The sequence below is a fragment of the Melanerpes formicivorus genome, unplaced genomic scaffold, assembly GCF_026170545.1.
Source record: "Melanerpes formicivorus ecotype bairdi unplaced genomic scaffold, bMelFor1.0.p_v2 SCAF_54, whole genome shotgun sequence".
NCBI lineage: Eukaryota > Metazoa > Chordata > Aves > Piciformes > Picidae > Melanerpes > Melanerpes formicivorus.
The window spans coordinates 2,953,468-2,976,926 of NW_027142406.1; the positions used below are offsets into that span (position 1 = coordinate 2,953,468).

The 23,459-nt window shown below is 45.8% G+C and overlaps 1 protein-coding gene across 1 annotated transcript in view; it reads left to right on the forward strand.

The window, feature by feature from the left end:
- SLC6A15 (solute carrier family 6 member 15) overlaps window positions 1–23,459 on the forward strand; it is a 54,729-nt gene that overhangs the window by 15,608 nt on the left and 15,662 nt on the right. Inside the window, 4 exon segments of the mRNA XM_068160936.1 lie at window positions 1,077–1,545; window positions 16,528–16,685; window positions 19,225–19,351; window positions 22,670–22,851. Coding sequence (XP_068017037.1) covers window positions 1,257–1,545; window positions 16,528–16,685; window positions 19,225–19,351; window positions 22,670–22,851 — 756 coding nt within the window. The 5' untranslated portion in view covers window positions 1,077–1,256.

Consider the following 23,459-nt stretch of genomic DNA (forward strand, 5'->3'; position numbering starts at 1 on the left):
TGGCTGTTAAGTCAGGAAGTAAATGTAGTTGGCCTCCTAAATTTTATGTAAAGTACATAGCCCATATTATGCCTGGTAAGATGAATCTTGTTATGCCTTCAAAATATGAGCAATTAGTCTATCAATCTTAAGGAAATTACCCAAACCAACCCAGAACTCTCAGCAAGCAAATAAGTATGTTCTACATAAGTCTTTAAGACCAAACATTGGACTTAATTCCTACAATTTGTAAGTGATTTAGCATCCACTAGAGAAGAGCAGATTCAGATTGGCCATTAGGAACAAGTTCTTTACCTTGAGGGTGGTGGAACGCTGGAACAGGTTGCCCAGGCAGGTAGTTCACAGGATCACAGTATGTTAGGGATTAGAATGGACCTCTGGAGACCTTCAAGTCCAACCCCCCTGCCAGGGCAGGACCATGGAATCTAGCACAATTCACACAGGAATGCATCCAGACAGGGCTTGAAACTCTTCAGAGAAGGAGACTCCACAACCTCTCTGGGGAGCCTGTTGAGTGCTCTGTCACCCTTACTGTAAAGAAGTTCTCATGCTGAGGTGGAACTTCCTGTGCTGGAGTTTACATCCATTACCCCTTGTTCTATCACAGGGCTTTGAGACATTCAAGGTGAAGCTTGACAAGACTTTGGGCAACCTGATGTAGTTGAGAATGCCTCTGCTTACTGCAGAGGGGGTTGGGCTAGATGGCCTGGATGTTAGGAAGAAATTCTTCACAGAAAGGGAGATTGGCCATTGGAATGGGCTGCCCAGGGTCACTGTCCCTGGGTGTGTTTAAAGTAAGATTGGATGAGGCATTTAGTGCCATGGTTTAGTTGATCATATGGTGTTGAGTGATAGGTTGGACTTGATGATCTCCAAGGTCTTTTCCCACCTGGTTAATTCTGTGATTCTGTGACCTTTGGAGGTCCCTTCCAAACCAAACCATTCTATGATTCTGAGTTTTTTTCTGCTCTTGTCAAATCATGGAGATAAGAAACTGGGTAAACTAAAGCATATGATTTCTGTTTTTTTTTTCCTTTAGAGTGTTGTAATATATATTTTATTTTATTTTTTCACAGATCCTTTCAGTAGAACAAACTTCCAGAAGCAGAAGTCCTTACTCTTGAATCTGTGATATCTGAGACTCTTCAAGCACCATCTTCAGGCTATTTCTTCAGTATTTTTGGCCAGAGGGAGCGTTTTCTTCAGTGCTTGTCCATCTTTGAACTTGGCTTCTTACTGTTTTTCTTGCATTACAAATGCCTAAGAACAGCAAGGTAGTGAAAAGAGAACTTGATGATGATGTCATTGAGTCAGTTAAGGATCTTCTTTCTAATGAAGACTCTTCGGATGATGCCTTTAAGAAGAGTGAACTGATGGTCGATGATCAGGAAGAGAAAGACACAGATGTTGAAGAAGGCTCAGATGTAGAAGATGAAAGACCTGCTTGGAACAGCAAACTCCAATACATCCTGGCACAAGTTGGATTTTCAGTGGGACTGGGGAATGTGTGGCGATTCCCATACCTGTGTCAGAAAAACGGTGGAGGTAAGTCTTGTGGGAGCTGGCTGCAGCTAAATGGTGAGGCTGACCTTAGTTCAAAGTTGTAAGAGACATCCATAGTAAAACCTGCTACAGCATGTCAGGGTTCTCTTTCAATGTCTGCCAGAGCCTGTGAGGAAAACCACATACTCTTTTTATTTAGGGACACATCAGGTAGCAAGTAGCAGCAGCAAGTCTTACAAGATTCCATTTCTACATTTAAGGGGACAAAGCTCTTGATATGACCCTGACCAGTGGCTAAGCAAAACACATTTATGAAGGGGCAGAGTTATTTAGGACATGGCTATTATTGTGCTAGAGTGCTCTTTACAGTACTTGGACAATAAATCCAAGACATTAAATCTGGATCCACTTGAAATCCACTTTAAATACCAAAGCAGTTTTCAGCTTTCATTATTTGCACCTTAACTTTTTAATTGCTTTTAGCTCCTAGGCTACTTAATCACAATTTACTTTCTGGAAGAAGAACAAAATAATGTAGGAGCAAAGAGGATATTTTATGTTGGTTTGTTTTTTTTTTTTGGCTGATAATGAATACTCTAAGTCCTTACATTAAGGGAATGCATCTGTTTTGTGCTGTTACACAGTTAAGTACTGTCCTAAACAATGAGTTACTCTTCTCTTAGAACAGTAAGTTCAAGCTGTTTGGTAGCTTTCCATTTGTGGTCTTGAATGTGGTATGAAGTAGGAAGCTGGAGACCTTCCTTCCTTGGTGAAAGATCTGCTTTTTCCTGTGCTCTGCTGTACCTTACTGTACTCCATTCATGCACATCCTGTCATGTGTAATGACTTAGCTGAAACCAAAGCACACCTATCACTTTTAATGGTAGAAAAAGAGAATCTGTACCACAATCCAGAAAATAAAGAACAATGGTTGTGTTCCTGCTGGACTTCAAATACTGAATGACAAAATTGAGGTAATTGAGGAGTGTAGAAATGAGCCTAGAATATAATCAGAGTATAATTCTGTAATTTATTTGGTGGTGGTTTTTCTTGTTTCAGGCAGTTCAAGCCTGGTGGGGGTTGGTCTCTTCTCCCAGGCAACCAGCACCAGAAGAAGAAGACACAGTCTCAAGCTGTGCCAGGGGAGGTTTAGGCTGGATGTTAGGAAGAAGTTCTTCCCAGCAAGAGAGACTGGCCATTGGAATGTGCTGCCCAGGGAGGTGGTGGAGTCACCATCACTGGAGTGTTCGGGGAGAGACTGAGTGAGGCACTTAGTGCCATGGTTTGGTTGCTTAGATGGTGTTGAATGATAGGTTGGACTCAATGATCTCAAAGGTCTTTTCCAACCTGGTTAAATCTATTCTATTTCTATTCTATTCTCTCTCTTTTGAATAGCCTGTGTTTAATGTAGTATTACTCATTTTTGCAAGCCTGTTGGATTCTCTTTTGAATCAACAGAAAAGATCCCTTGGTGTTCTTAAGCTGTTGGTTTCCTGTTGTTAGGTGCTTTTAAAGTTGCTGTGCCAGTGAGTGTGGATTTAATTCCGATAAGGTATAAATGTACTAATTATTTCACATTTTAGAGTAAAACCCTTCAACCCACAGGGATAATGGCCTTTCATTAATCAAACTTGAAAAAAATATAAATACAGAGTCATTTCAGGTTGAAATGAAATGTTTTGTCCTGTGTTGTTATTGCAGGAGCTTGCATGTACAACATAGCCTCTGGGCACAATGTTGTCTGCATGCAGGTGAAACAGGGATTTGTTTGGCTTTTAGCAGTCGTTTTGTACCATTTTAGCAGAGAGCAGCCTTCAGAGCAACAGAGAAAAGCAAGTGGTCATTAGAGCTAAAGCTTTCTTGGGTTTCAGATTAATTGTAATGCAAGATGGAGAGGGTGGCACAAAACATTGAAATGTGTTGAAGTCTATTGGTGCCTGTGCAGATAGACAGATAATACTTAGGAGTGGGTACAAGAATAGGAGAAAGGAGGGGAAAGTTCAAATGGAAGGTGGGAAAAAAAAACTACACAAATTTTACATGGGGGTACAGTTTTCTGCTACACATTGTTTCTTAATGTTTCATTCTAGGTAAAATTAGAGTGGGTTTCTGCCACCCATTTACAGAATCACAGAATGTACTTGGTTGGAAGAGACCTTCAGGATCATCCGGTCCAACTTCTGACCTAGCACTGAAGAGTCAACACTAAACCATGTCCCTAAGCACCAGGTCCACACACTGCCTCAACACCCCCAGGGATGGTGACTCCACCACCACCCTGGGCTAGACCATTCCAATGTTTGGGAACCCTTTCAGTGAAGAAATAACTCCTAACATCCAGCCTGAACCTCCCCTGGTGCAGCTGGTAACCATTTCCTCTGGTCCTGTCGCTTGACACCAAGGAGAAGAGGCTGCCCCTCCTCCCTCCAACTTCCCTTCAGGTAGTTGTGGAGGGCAATGAGGTCTCCCCTCAGCCTTGTCTTCTCCAAACTGACCAACCCCAGCTGCCTCAGATACTCCTTGTAAGCCATGTGCTCCAGGCCCTTCTCCAGCCTCATTGCCTTTCTCTGGACATGCTCCAGCCCCTCAGTGTCCTTCCTGTAGTGAGTGGCCCAGAACTGAGCACAACACTTGAGGTGTGGCCTCACCAGTGCTGAGCACAGGGGAATGATCACCTCCCTGTTCCTGCTGGCCACAATATTTTTCATCCAAGCCAGGATGCCATTGGATTTCTTGGCCACCTGGGCTCACTGTTGACTCATATTCATTCAACTATCAACCAATACCCCCATGTCCCTCCCCATGGTGCAGCTTCCCAGCCACACACCCCCAGGCATAGCGTTGCATGGGGTGGTTATCGCCCAAGTGCAGGACCTGGCACTTGTTGAACCTCATACAATTACTCTTTGCCCCATCAGTTTGACCTGCCTAGATCCCACTGTCCAGCTTCCCCACCCTCTAGCAATCTAAATATCAGTCAGAACTCTTCTGTAGTTTTTTTCCCCAAGGACACTTTACTATAACTACCTGTTGAAGTCTGTGAGTGTAAGGTAAACCCTTTCTGTGGATTTTCATTTGAACTGTTTCAGTGAAGTGCTTGGCTAGATCTCCACATTCATTTTGTCCAAACATTTTTCATTCTCTTCTCTGTTTCAGGAACTTACAACTGTCAAATACATTTGAGAGTGTATTAAGAAGTCATAAGTGAATAAATGTACTTTGAACCAAAAGAGAAGCAAACACAGAGTTACTCATGGGTTTCTCTCACAGGTTTCTTCCAGCATTTCATGTTCCAAAGCTCCCAGCAAAAGAGAAGTCAAATCCTAACCGTGCAGTAATCTTCAGTTTTGTCTTTTCTTTCTTCTTTAAAGCTTCTCTGCCAAGAACAACAAAATTAACAGGATAAACATAGTAAAGACACAGACAGGATAGCTCAAATCGATGTGGATTCTTAGAGGATTTTGTGGAGAGAAAAAAAGTGCTGATGGTTACCTCCCAGTTTTCTTACAGGGATTGGGTTTGGTTTTGGCTGTGACCTGTAGTACGCCAGCACTCCTGACTTAAGAGTTCTGTACTGCTTCTGTGATGCCATCTTTAAAGGTGTCTTATTCACTGCTGTGCTGCCCTGATGCTTGGACCTCCATAGGTATCTTTCCAGTCTCTATTTCTGAGTCTGGTCTGTACTGTCAAACCAATATCCTTTCCAATCTCTGTTTCTGAGTCTGGTCTGTACTATCAAACCAATGTCCTTTCCAATCTCTGTTTCTGAGTCTGTACTATCAAACCAATGTCCTTTCCAATCTCTGTTTCTGAGTCTGGTCTGTACTATCAAACCAATATCCTTTCCAATCTCTGTTTCTGAGTCTGGTCTGTACTGTCAGACCAATTTCCTTTCCAATCTGCATTTCTGAGTCTGATCTGTACCACCAAACCAATTTCCTTTCCAGTCTCTGTTTCTGAGTCTGGTCTGTGCCACCAAACCAATTTCCTCCACCTTATTTCTTGAGATCCCTTTTCCTATTGCTTTAATTCATATAAACTTTAAAAAAAAAATAAACCATGTAGAGCAAGTTCTAGTTCTTTTTTATGTTCAACTAGGTTACAGCTAGATTAGGTAGCTCTTCTTTGGCTTTTGCTCTTGGCTCTTTCCCAGAAATTGTTTGTCATGAAAGGGGAGAGAAGAGGCCAGTACACAGCTGGGATGAACTTCAGTTCACGTTGGAGAGGTAGCTGTGATGCAGAAAGTATCAAGAGAAAGGAAAGAGGCTGGGGGGAGACTGAGAACACTCCAGTGTGCTTGTTTTCTTCCTCTGGGATGAGGGATGGGGGGGAGGCAAAGGAGTTTTAGGCCCTGTGAATGAGGGGCTGGAGGTGATCAGTAAAGTTTTGAGGAACTCAGTCTGAATACCTTTGCCTCCTTCACCTCTGTCCTCACCATAGGTCCTTCTTACCCCTCATAGGGAATGCCCATTTGGCACTTCAGGCACCTCTTCCACCCATTGCAACTTAATGGATAAAACCCTTTTTCCTCCTTGATGCCTCCCAAAGCAAAGGGTGTTTGCATTGGAGCTGGGTGTGCTCTAATTGCACTTTAAAGATGGTCTATATTTGTCATCCTTACACTCTAGCAGTTTATTTATAACTCTTACCCTAGATGAAGACAAATATGTGTGTTTCTTCAGATAGGTGCAGTTCATGTATAGCAATTTCCTAACCTGTGTTAGCATGCATTAGGCTTAGAGCTGCGTCAGCTTCCTATGATTGATAGCCTTGGAAATAAACCACTCAGGTCTACTCAGTCCTGGCATGAGGCTAATAAATAGTGACAAATAGAAGTGTATTTTCTGCTGTTCATTGCAGTCATCCTTGCATACCTTTCACTTTTTTTCAAACAAAGGAAGTACTGAAAGTTTATTCTGTCTAGTTGTCATTTTCCTTGGTGGTGAGCAGAGGTCAAGTGGTTCCTTCACATATAGGAAGTAACAAAAGCAAGCTAAATTAGCTGTTCTGCTGGATTAAGTGATATATGAGTGAGGTGTTACGAAGACAAGTGAACATGCTTACCTTAGAGATGCTTCTAGTCTTTCAGCCGTTATTGGGAGTCTACAAAGTACTGCACATCCAGGGATTTTGTGTTAGTATCATAGTATCAGTCAGGGTTGGAAGGGACCACAAGGATCATCTAGTTCCAACCCCCCTGCCATAGGCAGGGACACCTCACACTAGATCAGGCTGGCCAGAGCCTCGTCCAGCCTGGTCTTAAACACCTTCAGGGATGGGGCCCCAACCACCTCCCTGGACAACCCATTCCAGGGCTTCACCACTCTCATGGTGAAGAACTTCCTTAACTGGGAGTTAAAAGCTCAAATGGAGAAAAGGCTGAAAATCTCTTCCCCATTCCCCACCCCCCTCCAAACAGGGAGGGGGGAAATAAAAAGGGTAAGGAGCAAATCCACTAAACAACAATCTGGAGTCAGCTTGGAAGTAGAGAGGCAAAGAATTTTCTTTAAATTATATATATGACAATAACAGGAAAAAAAAAGATTCACAAGGGCAAGGAGCAAGAATGGATGGGAGGGGGACAGAAAAGAATAATACAAAACCAGTCTTTCTCTGAGGAGGTGCAGAGGCAGCAGGGAAAAGGATCAGGTCCGGCCACGTGGCTGAGGAGCAGGAGGGCAGCTGCAGTAGCTCTCATCCAGCAGAGGCAGGAGCCAAAAAGCAGATCCAACAGCCATGATGTCCTGTTTTTTATACCCTAGCTGGGCAGGGAGGGGGGAGTGGAACAGACTCAGTTTTCCCAGGGGAAACGCCCTGCAGGGAGGATAAAGTACCTGCAAGCCCTCCACCCTGCTTTCTTCTTTTGTTTTCAGAAAAAGGCATTAACCCACCACCCACCTCCATCTTCATTCTATTCCCCCTAGTCCTATCACTCCCTGAGATCCTGAGCAGTCCCTCCCCAGCCTTCTTGTCAGCCCCCTTCAGATACTGGAAGGCCACAATGAGGTCACCTGGGAGCCTTCTCTTCTCCAGACTGAAGAGCCCAAACTCCTTCAGTCTGTCTTCACAGGAGAGGTGCTCCAGCCCTCTGATCATCCTCCTGGCCCTTCTCTGGACACCTTCCAGCACCTCCAGATCCCTCTTGCCATAGGGGCTCCAGAACTGGAGGCAGTACTCCAGGTGGGGTCTCAGCAGAGCTGAGCAGAGGGGGAGAATCACCTCCCTTGCCCTGCTGGCCACACTTCTCCTGATGCAGCCCAGGATCTGATTGGCTTTCTGGGCTTGCAAGAGCACACTGAGAGCTCCTGTTGAGCTTCTCCTCCCCCAGCACCCCCAAGTCTCTCTCCTCAGGGCTGCTTTCCAGCCAGTCCCTGCCCAGCCTGAATTTGTGCCTGGGATTGCCTCCACCCAGATGCAGGACCCTGCACTTGATTGCATTTTCATGAGCATTAACTTCAGTTTCCTGATCCTTTTTTGTTGTTGGTTTGTTGGGATTTTTAACGCCAGTCTTTTAAATATCCCTATAACACAAAACTTCAAAAGAACTAGTAAGCAATGCCAAACAGATAAAAGCTGTGAGCAGCATGGGGAAACCTCTAGCAGATTATCTTGCTCTTCTGTTTTGAAAGGATTGACATGAGTGGAGTCATATCAGAAGTTTTTAGAGTTAAGTACCCTGAATTTTATAGTGAAACACCAGCAGGTTGAACAGTTAAGTTCTTGCAGTCTTATAAAAATCACAGCAGCTATTGCTGAGATCTGCTGAGGAAATAATATGTCAACTGTTAAAGTCTGAGCAGTCATTAGGAGCTACAGACTAACACAAGCAGAATGGTAGCAAAGTAAGTGTTCCAACACTTGAGTATGGAGTCATTGGCTTCATTCTGTATTGAGTATGGAGTCATTGGCTGGAGAGCAGCCAGACAGAAAGGGATCTGGGGATACTGGTTGATAGTAGGCTGAAGATGAGCCAGCAGTGTGCCCAGGTGGCCAAGAGGGCCAATGGCATCCTGGCCTGCATCAGGAACAGTTTGGCCAGCAGGAGCAGGGAGGTCATTCTCCCCCTGTACACTGCACTGGTTAGGCCACACCTCGAGTACTGTGTCCAGTTCTGGGCCCCTCAGTTTAGGAAAGATGTTGAGATGCTGGAAGGTGTCCAGAGAAGGGCAACAAAGCTGGGGGAGAGGTTTGGGGCACAGCCCTGTGAGGAGAGCCTGAGGGAGCTGGGGTTGCTTAGCCTGGAGAAGAGGAGGCTCAGGGGAGACCTTATTGCTGTCAGGGGCTGGAAGGGACCTCAAAAGTTTATCTAGTCCAACCATAATGTTACCAAATGTAGAAATATTGTATTACCAAGGGAGACAATTTAGCAGTTAGCCCATCATGGTGCATCGTTAAAGGGAAAAAAGAAGAAAAAAATGGAAAAAAGTAGAGATCAAAGCCATGATGTACACAGTTTTCACAGGATGTCAGGGCTTGGAAGGGACCCTAAGAGACTATAGAGTCCAACCCCCCTGCCAGAGCAGGACCATACAGCCTAGCTCAGGTCACAGAGGAACTCATCCAGACAGGTTTTGAAAGTCTCCAGACAAGGAGACTCCACAACCCCTCTGGGCAGCCTGTTCCAGTGCTCTGGGACCCTCACAGTGAAGAAGTTCCTCCTTGTGTTGAGGTGGAACCTCCTGTGCTGCAGCTTACATCCATTGCTCCTTGTTCTGTCACAGGGAGCAAGTGAGCAGAGCCTGTCCCCTCCCTCCTGACCCCCAGCCCTCAGATATTTATAAACATTTATTAAATCCCCTCTCAGTCTTCTCTTTTCCAGACTAAAAAGCCCCAGGTCCGTCAGTCTTTCCTCACAAGGCAGTGCTCCAGTCCCCTAATCATCTTTATTGCCCTCTCCAGCAGATCCCTGTCCCTCTTGAACTGGGGAGCCCAAACCTGAATGCAGTACTCAAGATGAGGTCTCAGCAGGGCAGAGTAGAGGGGGAGGAGAACCCCTTCTACTGAAAAAAACATGAGGTATTTTTTCTAGAGGGTTTTTTCCCCTTCTGAAGTTGAGGTGAGTTTTTTTTCATGCAGAAGTGTTTAAGGCCAAAATGCTACCCAAAAAAGTGACTTCACAGTAGCATAATTCTGAAACTGTGGAAAGGAGACCTGGAGATCCTGAACTACACAGAATTGCAATGAGCAAATAGATGTAGCAGACATTATAAATAACTGACACCAAGCTGGGAGCAGATGTTGGTCAGTTAGAGGGTAGAAAGGCTCTGCAGAGGGACCTCGACCGACTGGACAGATGGGCAGAGGCCAACAGGATGGCATTCAACAAGTCCAAGTGCCAGGTGCTGCACTTTGGCCACAGCAACCCCATGCAGAGCTACAGGCTGGGGTCAGAGTGGCTGGAGAGCAGCCAGGCAGAGAGGGACCTGGGGGTGCTGATCGACAGCCACCTAAACATGAGCCAACAGTGTGCCCAGGTGGCCAAGAAGGCCAATGGCATCCTGGCCTGCATCAGGAACAGTGTGGCCAGCAGGAGCAGGGAGGTCGTTGTGCCCCTGTACTGTGCACTGCTTAGGCCACACCTTGAGTCCTGTGACCAGTTCTGGGCTCCTCAGTTAAAGAAGGACATTGAGACACTTGAATGTGTCCAGAGAAGGGCAACAAGGCTGGGGAGAGGCCTTGAGCACAGCCCTGTGAGGAGAGGCTGAGGGAGCTGGGGTTGTTTAGCCTGGAAAAGAGGAGGCTCAGGGGAGACCTCATTGCTCTCTACAACTACCTGAAGGGAGGTTGTAGCCAGGAAGGGGTTGGTCTCTTCTCCCAGGCAAGCAGCACCAGAAGAAGGGGACACAGTCTCAAGCTGTGCCAGGGGAGGTTTAGGCTGGAGGTGAGGAGAAAGTTCTTCACTGAGAGAGTCATTAGCCATTGGAATGTGCTGCCCAGGGAGGTGGTGGAGTCCCCATCCCTGGAGGTGTTCAAGAGGGGATTGGATGTGGCACTTGGTGCCATGGCATGGTCATGAGGTCTGTGGTGACAGGTTGGACTCGATGATCCTCGAGGTCTCTTCCAACCTTAGTGATACTGTGAGACTGTCACTGTAGGGTGGTGCTCAAGGCCAGCATGTGTAGTTTATTGTTCAAGTTCACAAATTATCCAGTTTTGTAACTTCAAGGACTCATGCACTGGTGATTAAGAGACATGCTGAGCTGCTTCTGTCTTGATTCTATTTTGTGGTGGAGTGAAGATGTCTTAGAGTTCTTTGAGATATGTCTAGCTTCAAGGGAAGGCTGAAACAAAATGTGGTTTCATGTGGGCTCCAGAGCACAGAAGCCCTGTGTGGAACAGCTGTATAATGCACAGTTGTATAACCCATCTATATCCAAACTGTATCACACTGTTTTCCATTCTGTCCTTCTTTTGTGGAGGGGCACAAGGTCAGAATTGGAGCTCAGCAGGTTTGAATGATCAGAAGACCAGTGCTTAAGGTACTGTGCACAAGCCCTGCAGTATTGAAGTGGAACTCTGCTGGCTGCTCACGCCAGGGCTGTGTCATGTATGATGTCATGTGGAGATTTAACACCACATTTATTTAACTCAGTTGAATCTGACTGATAAATACATTGATCCTGCACCATAAAACACCCACATCAGCCCAGTCTTTAAGCATGTGCTTAACTTTGCAGCCTTGTGAGGAGAGGCTGGGGGAGCTGGGATTGTTTAGCCTGGAGAAGGGGAGGCTCAGGGGAGACCTCATTGCTCTCTACAACTACCTGAAAGGTGGTTGTAGCCAGGAAGGGGTTGGTCTCTTCTCTGTAGCAACCAGCACCAGAACAAGAGGACACAGTCTCAAGCTGCACCAGGGGAAGTTTAGGCTGGTGGTGAGGAGGAAGTTCTTCACAGAGTGAGTCATTCGTCATGGGAATGTGCTGCCCAGGGAGGTGGTGGAGTCACCATCCCTGGAGGTGTTCAAGAGGGGATGGGATGTGGCACTTGGTGCCATGGTCTAGTCATGAGGTCTGTGCTGACAGGTTGGATTCAATGATCTTTGAGGTCTCTTCCAACCTTGGTGATACTGTGATAGGGACACTGAAGAGCTGGGTTCAGTTCCTGCTGTAGTACAGTCGTCCAGTGGGATACAGGGTAAGCCAGGCCCCAATTTTCTTGAGCTGTTTAGGCTTGTGTCTGCTCAGCTATGCAACACCTGTCTAATTAAGACCTCAGGTATCATTTACAGTAGTGCTGCATGACTGAAAACCACTTAGGTACTGTTTTTACTTAGTTGTATGATCAGATTTTTAAAGATAGTGCTGCCAAAGTTTCTTGTTTGCAATGTGAATTATCACCATACTAATCTCAACAGTAATGGTGAGGGAGTGTTGATGATAAACCAAAGGGTATTTGGTGGTGTTACTCATCTTGCATATTCTGGAGACAGATAGTTCCCCTCCTTCTGGAATGTGGTTGTTACTCTTATTTCTGTTTTCCTCACATTTGTTTCCTTCTGTTTCTGTTATCTCTCCACAGCAAAAAGTGAGACCTTTATGTTCTTTCCATTTTATGCACGTGCAAAGTGAACCATAAGAGGCAATGAAGTACTGAATAGGGATGTAGCTGCTACCTCAGTAGAAATACTAGCTAAGCAGGCACTTTGTAGTGTGATGAAATGGGTAGACAGACCACTATGCTTAGCTCTGAGAAGACTGTTGTGGCCTCAAAGCTGATAGATTGTTCAGAGCCTGGCAGAGAGCAGCCCTGAAGAAAAGGACTTGGGGGTGCTGGTGGATGAGAAGCTCAACGTGAGCCACTAGTGAGCCACCTGAGCCAATCCCATCCTGGGATGCATCAAGAGAAGTGTGGCCAGCAGGGCAAGGGAGGTGATTCTCCCCCTCTACTCTGCTCCAGGTGAGACCCACCTGGAGCACTGTGTCCAATTCTGGAGCCCCTATTACAGGAAGGATCTGGAGGTGCAGGAACATGCCCAAAGAAGGGCCAGGAGGATGAGCAGAGGGCTGGAGCTGCTCTGCTATGAGGACAGACTGAGGGAGTTGGGGCTGTTCAGTCTGGTGAAGAGAAGGCTCTGAGGAGACCTAATTGTGGCCTTCCAGTATCTGAAGGGGGACTACAAGAAAGCTGGGGAGGGACTTTTTAGGCTGTCAGGGAGTGATAAGACTGGGGGGAATGGAGTAAAACTAGAAGTGGGTAGATTCAGATTGGATATTAGGAAGAAGTTCTTGACCATGAGGGTGATGAGAGACTGGCACAGGTTGCCCAGGGAGGTGGTGGAAGCCTCATCCCTGGAGGTTTTGAAGGCCAGGCTGGATGTGGCTCTGAGCAGCCTGCTCTAGTGTGAGGTGTCCCTGCCCATGGCAGGGCAGTTGGACCTAGATGGTCCTTGAGGTCCCTTCCAACCCTGACAATTCCATGTGATTCTGTGTGTGCTATATATATATGAAATGACAGTGGATTTCAATAGACTCCTTAAAAAAGCCCTTGAAAGTTGATGCTGGATGAAGAAACTTCAAAAGTAGGAGTCGAGGATAAATCCCAAATTGCTTTCCAAACTTTGCTCAGCTTCTCTCTCATCAGAGATGAATAAACTGATTATACAACTTAGTAGCTCTGAGTCGAAGCTTTTGCAGTCTTTAGGTCTGTGCTTTAAAGCTTGTTCCAACATGCTGCAGTCTGCATCTCTCCAAGTGCTTTTCTTTTGCCTTACAATGGCTGCAATCACAAGTTCTAAGCTCTTCCCAATATGTTGGCCAGCACAGTACTCTACATTATGGCACAAGAGCCAGGCATTAGACAATTAGGTTCTGTGTTGCTAATTGCTGATGTCTAAATGTTTTGTTAGCTCTGGTACTAAATACCCTGTAGCACCAAGGAGAAAGTTGGGCTCTGTACTTGTCAGTTTGTTTAGTGTAAGGATGTGTTTGCTGGCAGTTAGTTTTACTGACATAAATGGAGTTACATCCTTAAGTTGGAATTGTGTTTGACCACTTCCTGGGAATAAGACCTTAAGAAAAATGAATATATATATGTGTATGTGTGTGTCTATATATTATATTTGTATATATATTTCTGCTGGGCAGTTTCCAGCCATTCTGCCCCAGGCCTGGGGCGTTCATAGGGTCATTGTGACCCAAGTACAGGAGCCAGCGTTTGTCCTTCTTGAAGCCTTTACAGCTGACCTCAGCCCATTGATCCAGACTGTCTAGACCCCTCTGCAGAGCCTTCCTGCCCTCCAGCACATCAGCACTGGGGTTGGACTTAATGATCTTTTTGGGTCCTTTCCAACCCCTGACATCCTGTGATCCTGTGAACACTGAGTTGATGATCAGAGGGCTGGAGCTCCTCTCCTATGAAGACAGGCTGAGGGAGTTGGGGTTGTTGAGTGTGGAGAAGAGAAGGCTCTGAGGAGACCTAATTGTCACCTTCCATTATCTGAAGGGGGCTACAAGAAAGCTGGGGAGGGACTTTTTAGGGTGTCAGGTAGTGATAGGACTGGGGGGAATAGATCTAAGCCAGAGGATGGGAGATTTAGAGTAGATGTTAGAAAGAAGCTCATCCCCATGAGGGTGGAGAGACACTGGAACAGGTTGCCCAGGGAGGTGTTGGCAGCCTCATCCCTGGAGGTTTTGAAGGCCAGGCTGGATGTGGCTCTGAGCAACTTGATGTAGTGTGAGGTGTCCCTGCCCATGGCAGGGAGGTTGGAACTAGATGGTCCTTCCAACCCGGACAAATCCATGTGATTCTGTGTGTGCCATATATATATATATATACATATAAAAAAAAACTAAAGGTGAAGTAACAATGGCATTTTCAAATACATCTTTAAGTAGATTTAGTGAGCACTGCAAGGTCTGGATCAACAGTACTCCCTTTCATTTCCACCTCATGTCTGTGATCTCTGTTTGGAGCCTGGGACAACTGAGTCAGTACGGTCAAGTCCAGTGACTTCTTCCACCCCTCCTGGTAAAGGCAAACTGAGGCCTGCATTCCTCTGCTATGGGAATAGAGAAGAAAGCATTAATGATGTCTGTGGTAGCATACCAATTGGTCTCTTTGGATTCCAGCTCATACTGGAGTTCCAGCATGTCTGGTTCAGCTGCACTCATGGGTGAAGTCACCTTGTTCAGGTTACAGAAGCCAGCTGTCAGATGCCCTTCTCCATTTGGCTTTCACGCAGGCCAAATCGGAGTGTTGAAAGATGATTGAGTCTTGCTGATGACCTTCTGACCTTCCAACTGACAAATCTGGGGTGTATTAAGAGGAGTGTGCCCAGCAGATCAAGGGAGTTCTTCTCCCTCTCTACTCTGCCCTGGTGAGACCACACCTGGAATGTTGCATCCAGTTCTGCGCTCCCCAGTTCAAGAGGGACAGGCACCTACTAGAGAAAGTTCAATGGAGGGCTACCTGGATGATTAAGGGACTGGAGCACTGCCTTGTGATGAGAAGCTGAGAGACCTGGGACTGTTTAGCCTGGAGAAGACTGAGAGGTGATTTAATGAATGTTTATAAATATCTGAGGGCTGGGTGTCAACAGGGAGAGGACAAGCTCAACATGGAATGTGCTGCCCAGGGAGGTGGTGGAGTCATCGTCCCTGGAGGTGTTCAAGAAGGGATTGGACGTGGCACTTGGTGCCATGGTTTAGTAGTCATGAGGTGTTGGGTGACAGGTTGGACTTGATGATCTTGGAGATCTTTTCCAACCTTATTGATTCTATGAGGAGGAACTTCTTCACTGTGAGGGTCACAGAGCACTGCAACAGGCTCTCCAGGGAGGTTGGGGAGTTTCCTTCTCTTGAGACTTTCAAGACCCATCTGGATGCATTCTTGTGCAACTTGTACTAGATTCTGTGGTCCTGCTCTGGCAGGGGGGATGGACTTGATGGTCTTCAGAGGTTCCTTCCAGCCCCTGACATCCTGTGATCCTGTGAATCAAGCTATGAATGGGCACCAAAGAGTCACAGCTGGTTCTGTATTGCCTGTGATGCACAGTTTGAGAAGCACCTGGCAGTTTCACATCCTCTGTCTCATGTTGTCCCACAGCTGCAGATTCATCTGAGAGTTCAGGCCTAATAGACAGCCTTAAGTTTTTCTCCATCAATTTCTACAGTTGCTCTTCCAAAAGCCCATTTGTAACCCTTTGGGTCTTTGAAAAGGCCCTTCTCTCAGAAAGTCAGTTTCCAAAATGCAAGGTGTGTCTGGTCCTGGTACAGTAGTGTGTTTCTTCCACTTTTTCTCAGTTAAGCTTATTTCCACCGTGCAAGTCCAAATGCTTCTTCTCTATATTGTGGAATTCCCCTTTCTGAGCATCTGAAGTGCACACAGAGAAATCAACAGTCTGCTGAAACCACTTAAAGATTTGATGAAATTCAGAATATTTTATGCACAGTATGTTGTGTATTTGCTTTATGAATTCAGTCTTTCTGCTCTGTTCCAAGGCAAGGCAGGGATTTCTTTTAAGAGACATTAATCCAGCTCCCGATGCTTCATTCTATTGCTAAAATGTTAAGTATCCCAAATTGCACAGGAGCAAACCACTAGTTCAGGTAATAATTCACTTCCAACAAGGTTTGCCTCGATGGTACAGTGCTTTAGAAATTCAGTGGCTCTGGGGTTTTCATATCTTAGAAGATGTATGGCAAAGATTCAGGGAAAATTGCTCTTCACATCTGATCAAAAAAGCTCGGCAGTGGATGATGCTAATTCAAACTTAAAGCTATGGGAAGATTTCATTCAGATTGGATGTTAGGAAGGAGTTCTTCACAATGAGGGTGGTGAGACACTGGCACAGGTTGCCCAGGGAGGTGGTGGAAGCCTCATCCCTGGAGGTTTTTAAGGCCAGACTGGATGTGGCTGTGAGCAACCTGCTGTAGTGTGAGGAGTCCCTGCCCATGGCAGGGGGGTTGGAACTGGCTGATCCTTGAGATCCCTTCCAACCCTAACAACTCTGTGCTTCTACAATTCTTCTTTGTTGTGTGAAGTTCTAATTCTTCTCCTCTGATCTATACTTTGTTCCTTTTGCAGGTGCCTATCTTGTGCCATACTTAGTCTTGCTACTGATAGTAGGAATTCCACTCTTTTTCTTGGAGCTCGCTGTGGGGCAGAGGATCCGCCGGGGGAGTATTGGCGTGTGGAATTACATCAGCCCCAAACTTGGAGGAATTGGATTTGCAAGCTGTGTAGTAAGTTTTTAACATTAATTGCATGGTTTACTTTCAGCCTGCATGTATTGCCCAGGGAGGTGATGGAAGCCTCATCCCTGGAGGTTTTGAAGGCCAGGCTCTGAGCAACCTGCTCTAGTGTGAGGTGTCCCTGCCCGTGGCAGCAGGGTTGGAACTGGATGATCCTTGAGGTCCCATCCAACCCTGACAATTCTATGATTCTATGATTCACACTTTGTTTTGATACAGAGAAAGGCCACTGATTTGTAGCTGGGCATCAAGGTCAGTTTCCAATGTTTCAGAAGATCTTCAAACGTTTGTTAGGACACTAAAAAGTGTTGGTACAGATGTGTCACTAAACCCAGGCAGTCTGTGTTCTGTGATAACCTTTGAAATTGGGCACTAAGGAGCAGAGTAGCCTTCTGGAGAAAAGTTGCCTATAAAATCACAGAATGTTAGGGATTGGAAGGACTTCAAAAGCTCATCCAGTCCACCCCCCCTGCAGAGCAGGGTCACCTAGAGTAGGTCACACAGGAACTCATCCAGGCAGGTTTTGAGTGGCTCCAGAGAAGGGAACACAACCCCCCTGGGCAGCCTGTTCCAGAGCTCTGTCACGCTCACATGGCAAAGTTTTTCCTTCTGTTCACATGGAACCTCCTCTGCTCCAGCTTGCACCCATTGCCCTTTGTCCTGTCATTGGACATCACTGAGCAGAAACTGGCTCCATCCTCCTGACACTTCCCTGCACAGCTTTATCAACATGAATGAGGTCAGCCCTCAGTCTGCTCTTCTCCAAGCTAAAGAGCCCCAGCTCCCTCTGCCTTTCTTCATAAGGGAGATGCTCCAGTCCCTTTATCTTGTTTGTGACTCTGCACTGGGCTCTTTCAAGCAGAAGGTGCAGGTGTTACAGGAGAAGTACAATGTGAGCAAAACATTTATCAATTCAAATATTTTAAATATTTATATATTTAGATTTATATCAGCAGCTTTTTCTGTTGCAGTATTTGCTCCTGCATTTTCTGTAACCAATTTCAGACTTGGTTAACATTTCATAGAATCACAGAATTGTCAGGGGTGGAAGAGACCTCAAGGATCATCTAGTTCCAACCCCACCCTGCCATGGGCAGGGACTCCTCACACTACAGCAGGTTGCTCACAGCCACATCCAGCCTGGCCTTAAACACCTTCAGGGATGAGGCTTCCACCACCTCCCTGGGCAACCTGTGCCAGTGTCTCACCACCCTCATGGGGAAGAACTTCTTCCTAACATCCAATCTCAATCTACCCATTTCTATTTTTTCTGGCATTAAAAACCTTCAAGGATTCATCTATTTGGATTTGTGTACAGGAGAGCAAGATGAGAAGCATTCTTGTTTGTTGTTTATTTTATTATTGATAGCTAAGAAATTCCTTTTATCTGAATATCAAATTTTCTTGTCTCATGTATAAAAAAAGTTGCAAAATTGTTGCCTATTGTGAGAGGTTGACAACCAATATCCCTTTGTTGGGGGTTTTTTTGATGGTGAAACACATGAAGACCTCTGAAAGTCATTTACAGTACTCAGTCCACCCTGTTACTGCATCAAAAATCATTTATCAATTGCCAGGATTGTCTAGACAATAAATGAAAAGGGAGCTTTAATTTAGATGTTAATTTGTACCATGCACTCTTTAATGAACTAAACAATGAAGGGCTTATAAGAGATAAAGAAAACAGGTAGAAGGTTTTAGATAATTTCATGGAACAAGCCATTCAGTTCTTGCTCAAAATTAGAATAGAATAGTATTAACCAGGTTGGAAAAGACCTTTGAGGTCATCGAGTCCAACCTATCACCCAGCACCATCTAATCAACTAAACCATGGCACCAAGCACCCCATCCAGTCTCTTCCTAAACACCTCCAGTGATGGTGACTCCACCACCTCCCTGGGTAGCACATTCCAATGGTCAGTCACTCTCTCTGTGAAGAATTTCTTCCTCACCTCCAGCCTAAACCTCCCCTGTCACAAGCTTGAGACTGTGTCCCCTTCTTCTGGTGCTGGTTGCCTGGGAGAAGAGACCAATCCCCATCTGGCTACAACCTCCCTTCAGGTAGTTGTAGACAGCAAGAAGGTCTCCCCTGAGCCTCCTCTTCTCCAGGCTAAGCAACCCCAGCTCCCTCAGCCTCTCCTCACAGGGCTGTGCTCCAGACCCCTCCCCAGCTTTGTTGCCCTTCTCTGGACACCTTCCAGCAACTCAACATCTTTCCTAAACTGAGGGGCCCAGAACTGGACACAGGACTCAAGGTGTGGCCTCACCAGTGCTGACTACATGGGCAGAAAGACTTCCCTGCCCCTGCTGGCCACACTATTCCTGATCCAGGCCAGGATGCCATTGGCCTTCTTGGTGACCTGGGCACACTACTGGCTGATGTTCAGCCTACTCTCAACCAGTCCCCCCAGTTCCCTCTCTGGTTTAGTCGCTCTCAGGTTTAGTGGCTGATGTGCAGAAATAGGCAGTTCAGTACAAATGTAGTTAATAAATGCAACACTTTCATCTCTCTTACTTTTTTTTTTTACAGGTATGTTTCTTTGTGGCCCTGTACTACAATGTCATTATTGGATGGAGTCTGTTTTACTTTTCCCAGTCGTTTCAGCATCCATTACCATGGGACCAGTGTCCTTTAGTTAAAAATGCTTCTCATACCTGTAAGTCCAGATTTGTGTCCTTTGAAATAATAGCAAGTAGATAGAATTTGAGATTGTCAAACAACATTGAAAAGAAAAGAAAAGAAAAATAACCCCACAATTCAAGGAGATATTTGTGGGGGGTAAAGTGTTTTATGTAAAGCTGGTTTTGCATCTTATTATGATGTCCCATTGTAATACCTGGGGGAAAATACAACAGAGAGGCCTAATCAAAAGTGAATATATTGCCTTTGGAAAGGAACATCACTGCCAGCAGCATTTTAAAGTGTAATGACATTAGAGTGCTACTCAGTGGAGTGAGCAAAAAGAAACCTCTGATTGCTTTTCTGATGTTGATCCTACTTTTTGTGATTGCTTGCTGAAAATCCAAGGTGGAAGGAAGCACATTTCTGCATTTCACTATAGTAGGGTATTTCCTGAGAGAAAGCATTGCATTGCTAACAAAGAAAATGGCAAACTGTAAACAGCAATGAAATGGATGTGATAAAAGCCTTGTTTGCTTTGTAAAGCACCAGAGAAATGAGATGATTGGTCATAGGTTTGTTGCTATAATGAGATGGTTTGACAGGAAAATGTACAAGCAGCATTAGGGTTCTTCACCCCTTTCTTTTTTGTTGTTATCTTGTAATAATTACATACTTTGCATTATCCTTGCTATTGAAATATGGAATATTTCTTTTTATTTCAGATCTAAAATTGTCCTTAGTGATCTGTTGTGGTTTTTGGGTGGGTTTTTTTTCACCTCTTTAATGAAGAGTATAACCAGGGACATTTGAAAAGTTGTACAATGCTTCTGCAGTGCCTTTGTTAAGAGTTTCTTGCTTCAGTTGTTTGAAATAATCAGTATTTGTGAATGCTGGCACACAGTCCCAACTGATTGTATTTCATGAGCCATTGTTCATTCATCAAGCCACAGAATGGTCCAGGCTGGAAGGGACCTCCAAAGGTCTGACCTCCCCACAGTCAGCAGGGACATCCCCAGCTAGATCAGGATGCCCAGGGCCTCATCGAGCCTCACCTTGAATATCTCCAGGGGTGGGGCCTCAAGCACCTCCCTAGGAAACCTGCTCCAATGTTCCACCACCCTCATACTAAAGAACCTCTTCCTAACATCCAGTCTAAATCTGCTCTTCTCTAGTTTGGAGCCATAGTTCCTTGTCCTGTCACTGCAGGCCTTTGGAAACAATCCCTCTGCAGCCTTCTTGTAGATGCCTTTCAAGTACTGCCAAGCTATTAGGTCTCCCCAGAGCCTCCTCTTCTCCAGGCTGAACACCCCCAGCTCTCTCAGCCTGTCCTCATAGCAGAGGTGCTCCAACCCCTTGATCATTTGTGTGGCCCTCCTCTGGACCCTCTCCATCAGGTCCAAGTCCTTCCTGTGTTGAGGGCTCCAGAGCTGTACACAGTACTGCAGGTGAGATCTCACCAGAGCAAAGTGGCAGAATCACCTCTCTGGATCTGCTGGCAGCACATCTTTTGATACAGCCCAGGATGTGATTTGCCTTCTGTGCTGCAAGCTCACACTGCCTGCTCATGTCCAGTCACACTCTTTGTTTACATGCTCTTATCCTGGCTAAATATTAAGGCAGTGTGTGTCAGCCTAACCTAAGCAGAGGTGATCTGAATGAAGCTTGAACAAGGAAAAGTACCACACTGGATAACATCCTGCAACTTTTGCAAGTTTATCATCACAGAATCCTAGAGTGGCTTAGGTTGGAAGGGACCTCAGGGATCATCTACTCCAACCTCCCCACTATGGGCAGGGACACTTCTCAACTAGGCTCAGCTGCTCAGGGCCTCATCCCACCTGGCCTTGAACAGCCCCACAGAGGAGGCATCCACAACCTCTCTGTGCAGCCTATTTTAGAGACTCGTCACCCTCATACTGAAGAACTTCTTCCTGAGATCCAGTCTAAACCTACTCTCCCTCAGCTTTAAACCTTTTCCCCTTTGTCCTATCACAAGACAGCCTTATGAAAAGTCCCTCTGCAGCCTTCTTGTAGGATCCCTTCAAGCATTGGAAGGCAGCTCTGAGGTCCCCTGGAGTTTTGTCTTCTTTAGGCTGAACAACCCCAGGTCCCTCAGTCTATCCTCATAGCAGAGGTGCTCCAGCCTTTGGATCATCTTTGCGGCCCTTCTCTGCACTCACTCCCACAGCTCTGTGTCTTTATTATGATAGAATAGAATAAGCATAGGAATAAGCATAGGAAAAAATAGAATAGAATAGAATAGAATAGAATAGAATAGAATAGAATAGAATAGAATAGAATAGAATAGAATAGAATAGAATAGAATAGAATAGAATAGAATTAACCAGGTTGGAAAAGACCTTCGAGATCATTGAGTCCAGCCTATCATCCAACACCATCTAATCAGCTAAACCATGGCACCAAGCACCCCATCCAGTCTCTTCCTAAACACCTCCAGTGATGGTGACTCCACCACCTCCCTGGGCAGCACATTCCCATGGCCAATCTCTCTTTCTATGAAGAACCTCTTCCTAACCTCCAGCCTAAACCCGCCCTGTCACAAGCTTGAGACTGTGTCCCCTTCTTCTGGTGCTGGTTGCCTGGGAGAAGAGACCAAGCCCCACCTGGCTACAACCTCCCTTCAGGTAGTTGTAGACAGCCATAAGGTCTCCCTTGAGCCTCCTCTTCTCCAGGCTAAGCAACCCCAGCTCCCTCAGCCTCTCCTCATAGGGGCACCAGAGCTGGATGCAGTATTTGAGGTGGGGTCTCAGTAGAGCAGAGGCTGGTGGAACACTGGAACAGGTTGTCCAGGGAGGTAGTTGAGGCCACATCCCTGGAGATATCCCAGGTCAGGCTGGACCAAGCTCTGAGCAACCTGATGTAGTGGAGGATGTCTCTGTTCACTGCTATTTCCTGTGCCCACCTGCTGGGCTGGACACTTGGGACACCAGAGGTGTAACATGTGGCAGCAACAGGAGGCACCCAGCCTAAACTGCCACAGACTAGAAGACCTTTGGAGGTCCCTTGCAACCTAAACCTTTCTGTGATTCTATGCCAAGGCCTGCCTACATTCAGCACTTCAGTGAAAAATCAATCCTGCCTAGGACTCAGATTGACCAGCTGCAGAAGAACATATTGCAAAAGAGTGGATTTGAAATGTATACCCAGAGCCTTTCACAGGTATCAGGCACCTTTTATTTTAGATAATGCCCTAAGGCTCCTTGTAAACTTAGTTCCACAGTAAATGATGGCACAGCTGCAAATATTGGGGACTGGTAGAACATTGTTATGAAATGTTGGAAAACTGCTTCTCTCCTGAACCCATTCTGTGCTTGCTAACATCTCTTGACAGTTGTGGAGCCTGAGTGTGAGAAAAGTTCTGCAACCACTTATTACTGGTACAGAGAAGCACTGAATATTTCTAGCTCTTTGTCTGAAAGTGGGGGTTTAAATTGGAAGATGACTATCTGCTTGCTGGCTGCCTGGGTCATGGTATGCCTAGCCATGATCAAAGGCATTCAGTCTTCAGGCAAAGTGAGTACACTGTTTACTTAAGTGACAATGTTTTACTTTGAAACGTTCAGCAGCATTTCTGTTCACCACACCCTCTGTTTGCTCTCTCCTGAAATCTGTGGGAGCAGGTTGGGAGCCCTGACTCACCCAAGGGTTTTGTATAACCTCAAGTTGAGGGCTCTTAGTAGTTAAGCATCAGAGCTGTAGCAATTTTAGTGGGAATTGTAGTAATTGAGGGGGAATTGAGATCTGAAGAAGAACCATTTCTGTTCTCATCAGCATAACTGTGCCTCAGCTTTCTTGTGCAGCATGAGGAATTAAGGTTTCCATGTAGAATTGCAGTGCACTGAGGTCCTCAAAATGCCTTACTATCTATTTTTTAGTGTTCCTGTCATTGGTATCTAGAATGGAATAGAGTAGAGTAGAGTAGAACAGAATAGAATAGACCAGACCAGACCAGGTTGGAAGAGACCTTCAAGATCATCACGTCCAACCTATCATCCAAGACCACCTAATCAACTAACCCATGGCACCAAGCACCCTGTCAAGTCTCCTCCTGAACACCTCCAGCGATGGTGACTCCACCACTTCCCCAGGCAGCCCATTCCAATGGGCAATCACTCTCTCCG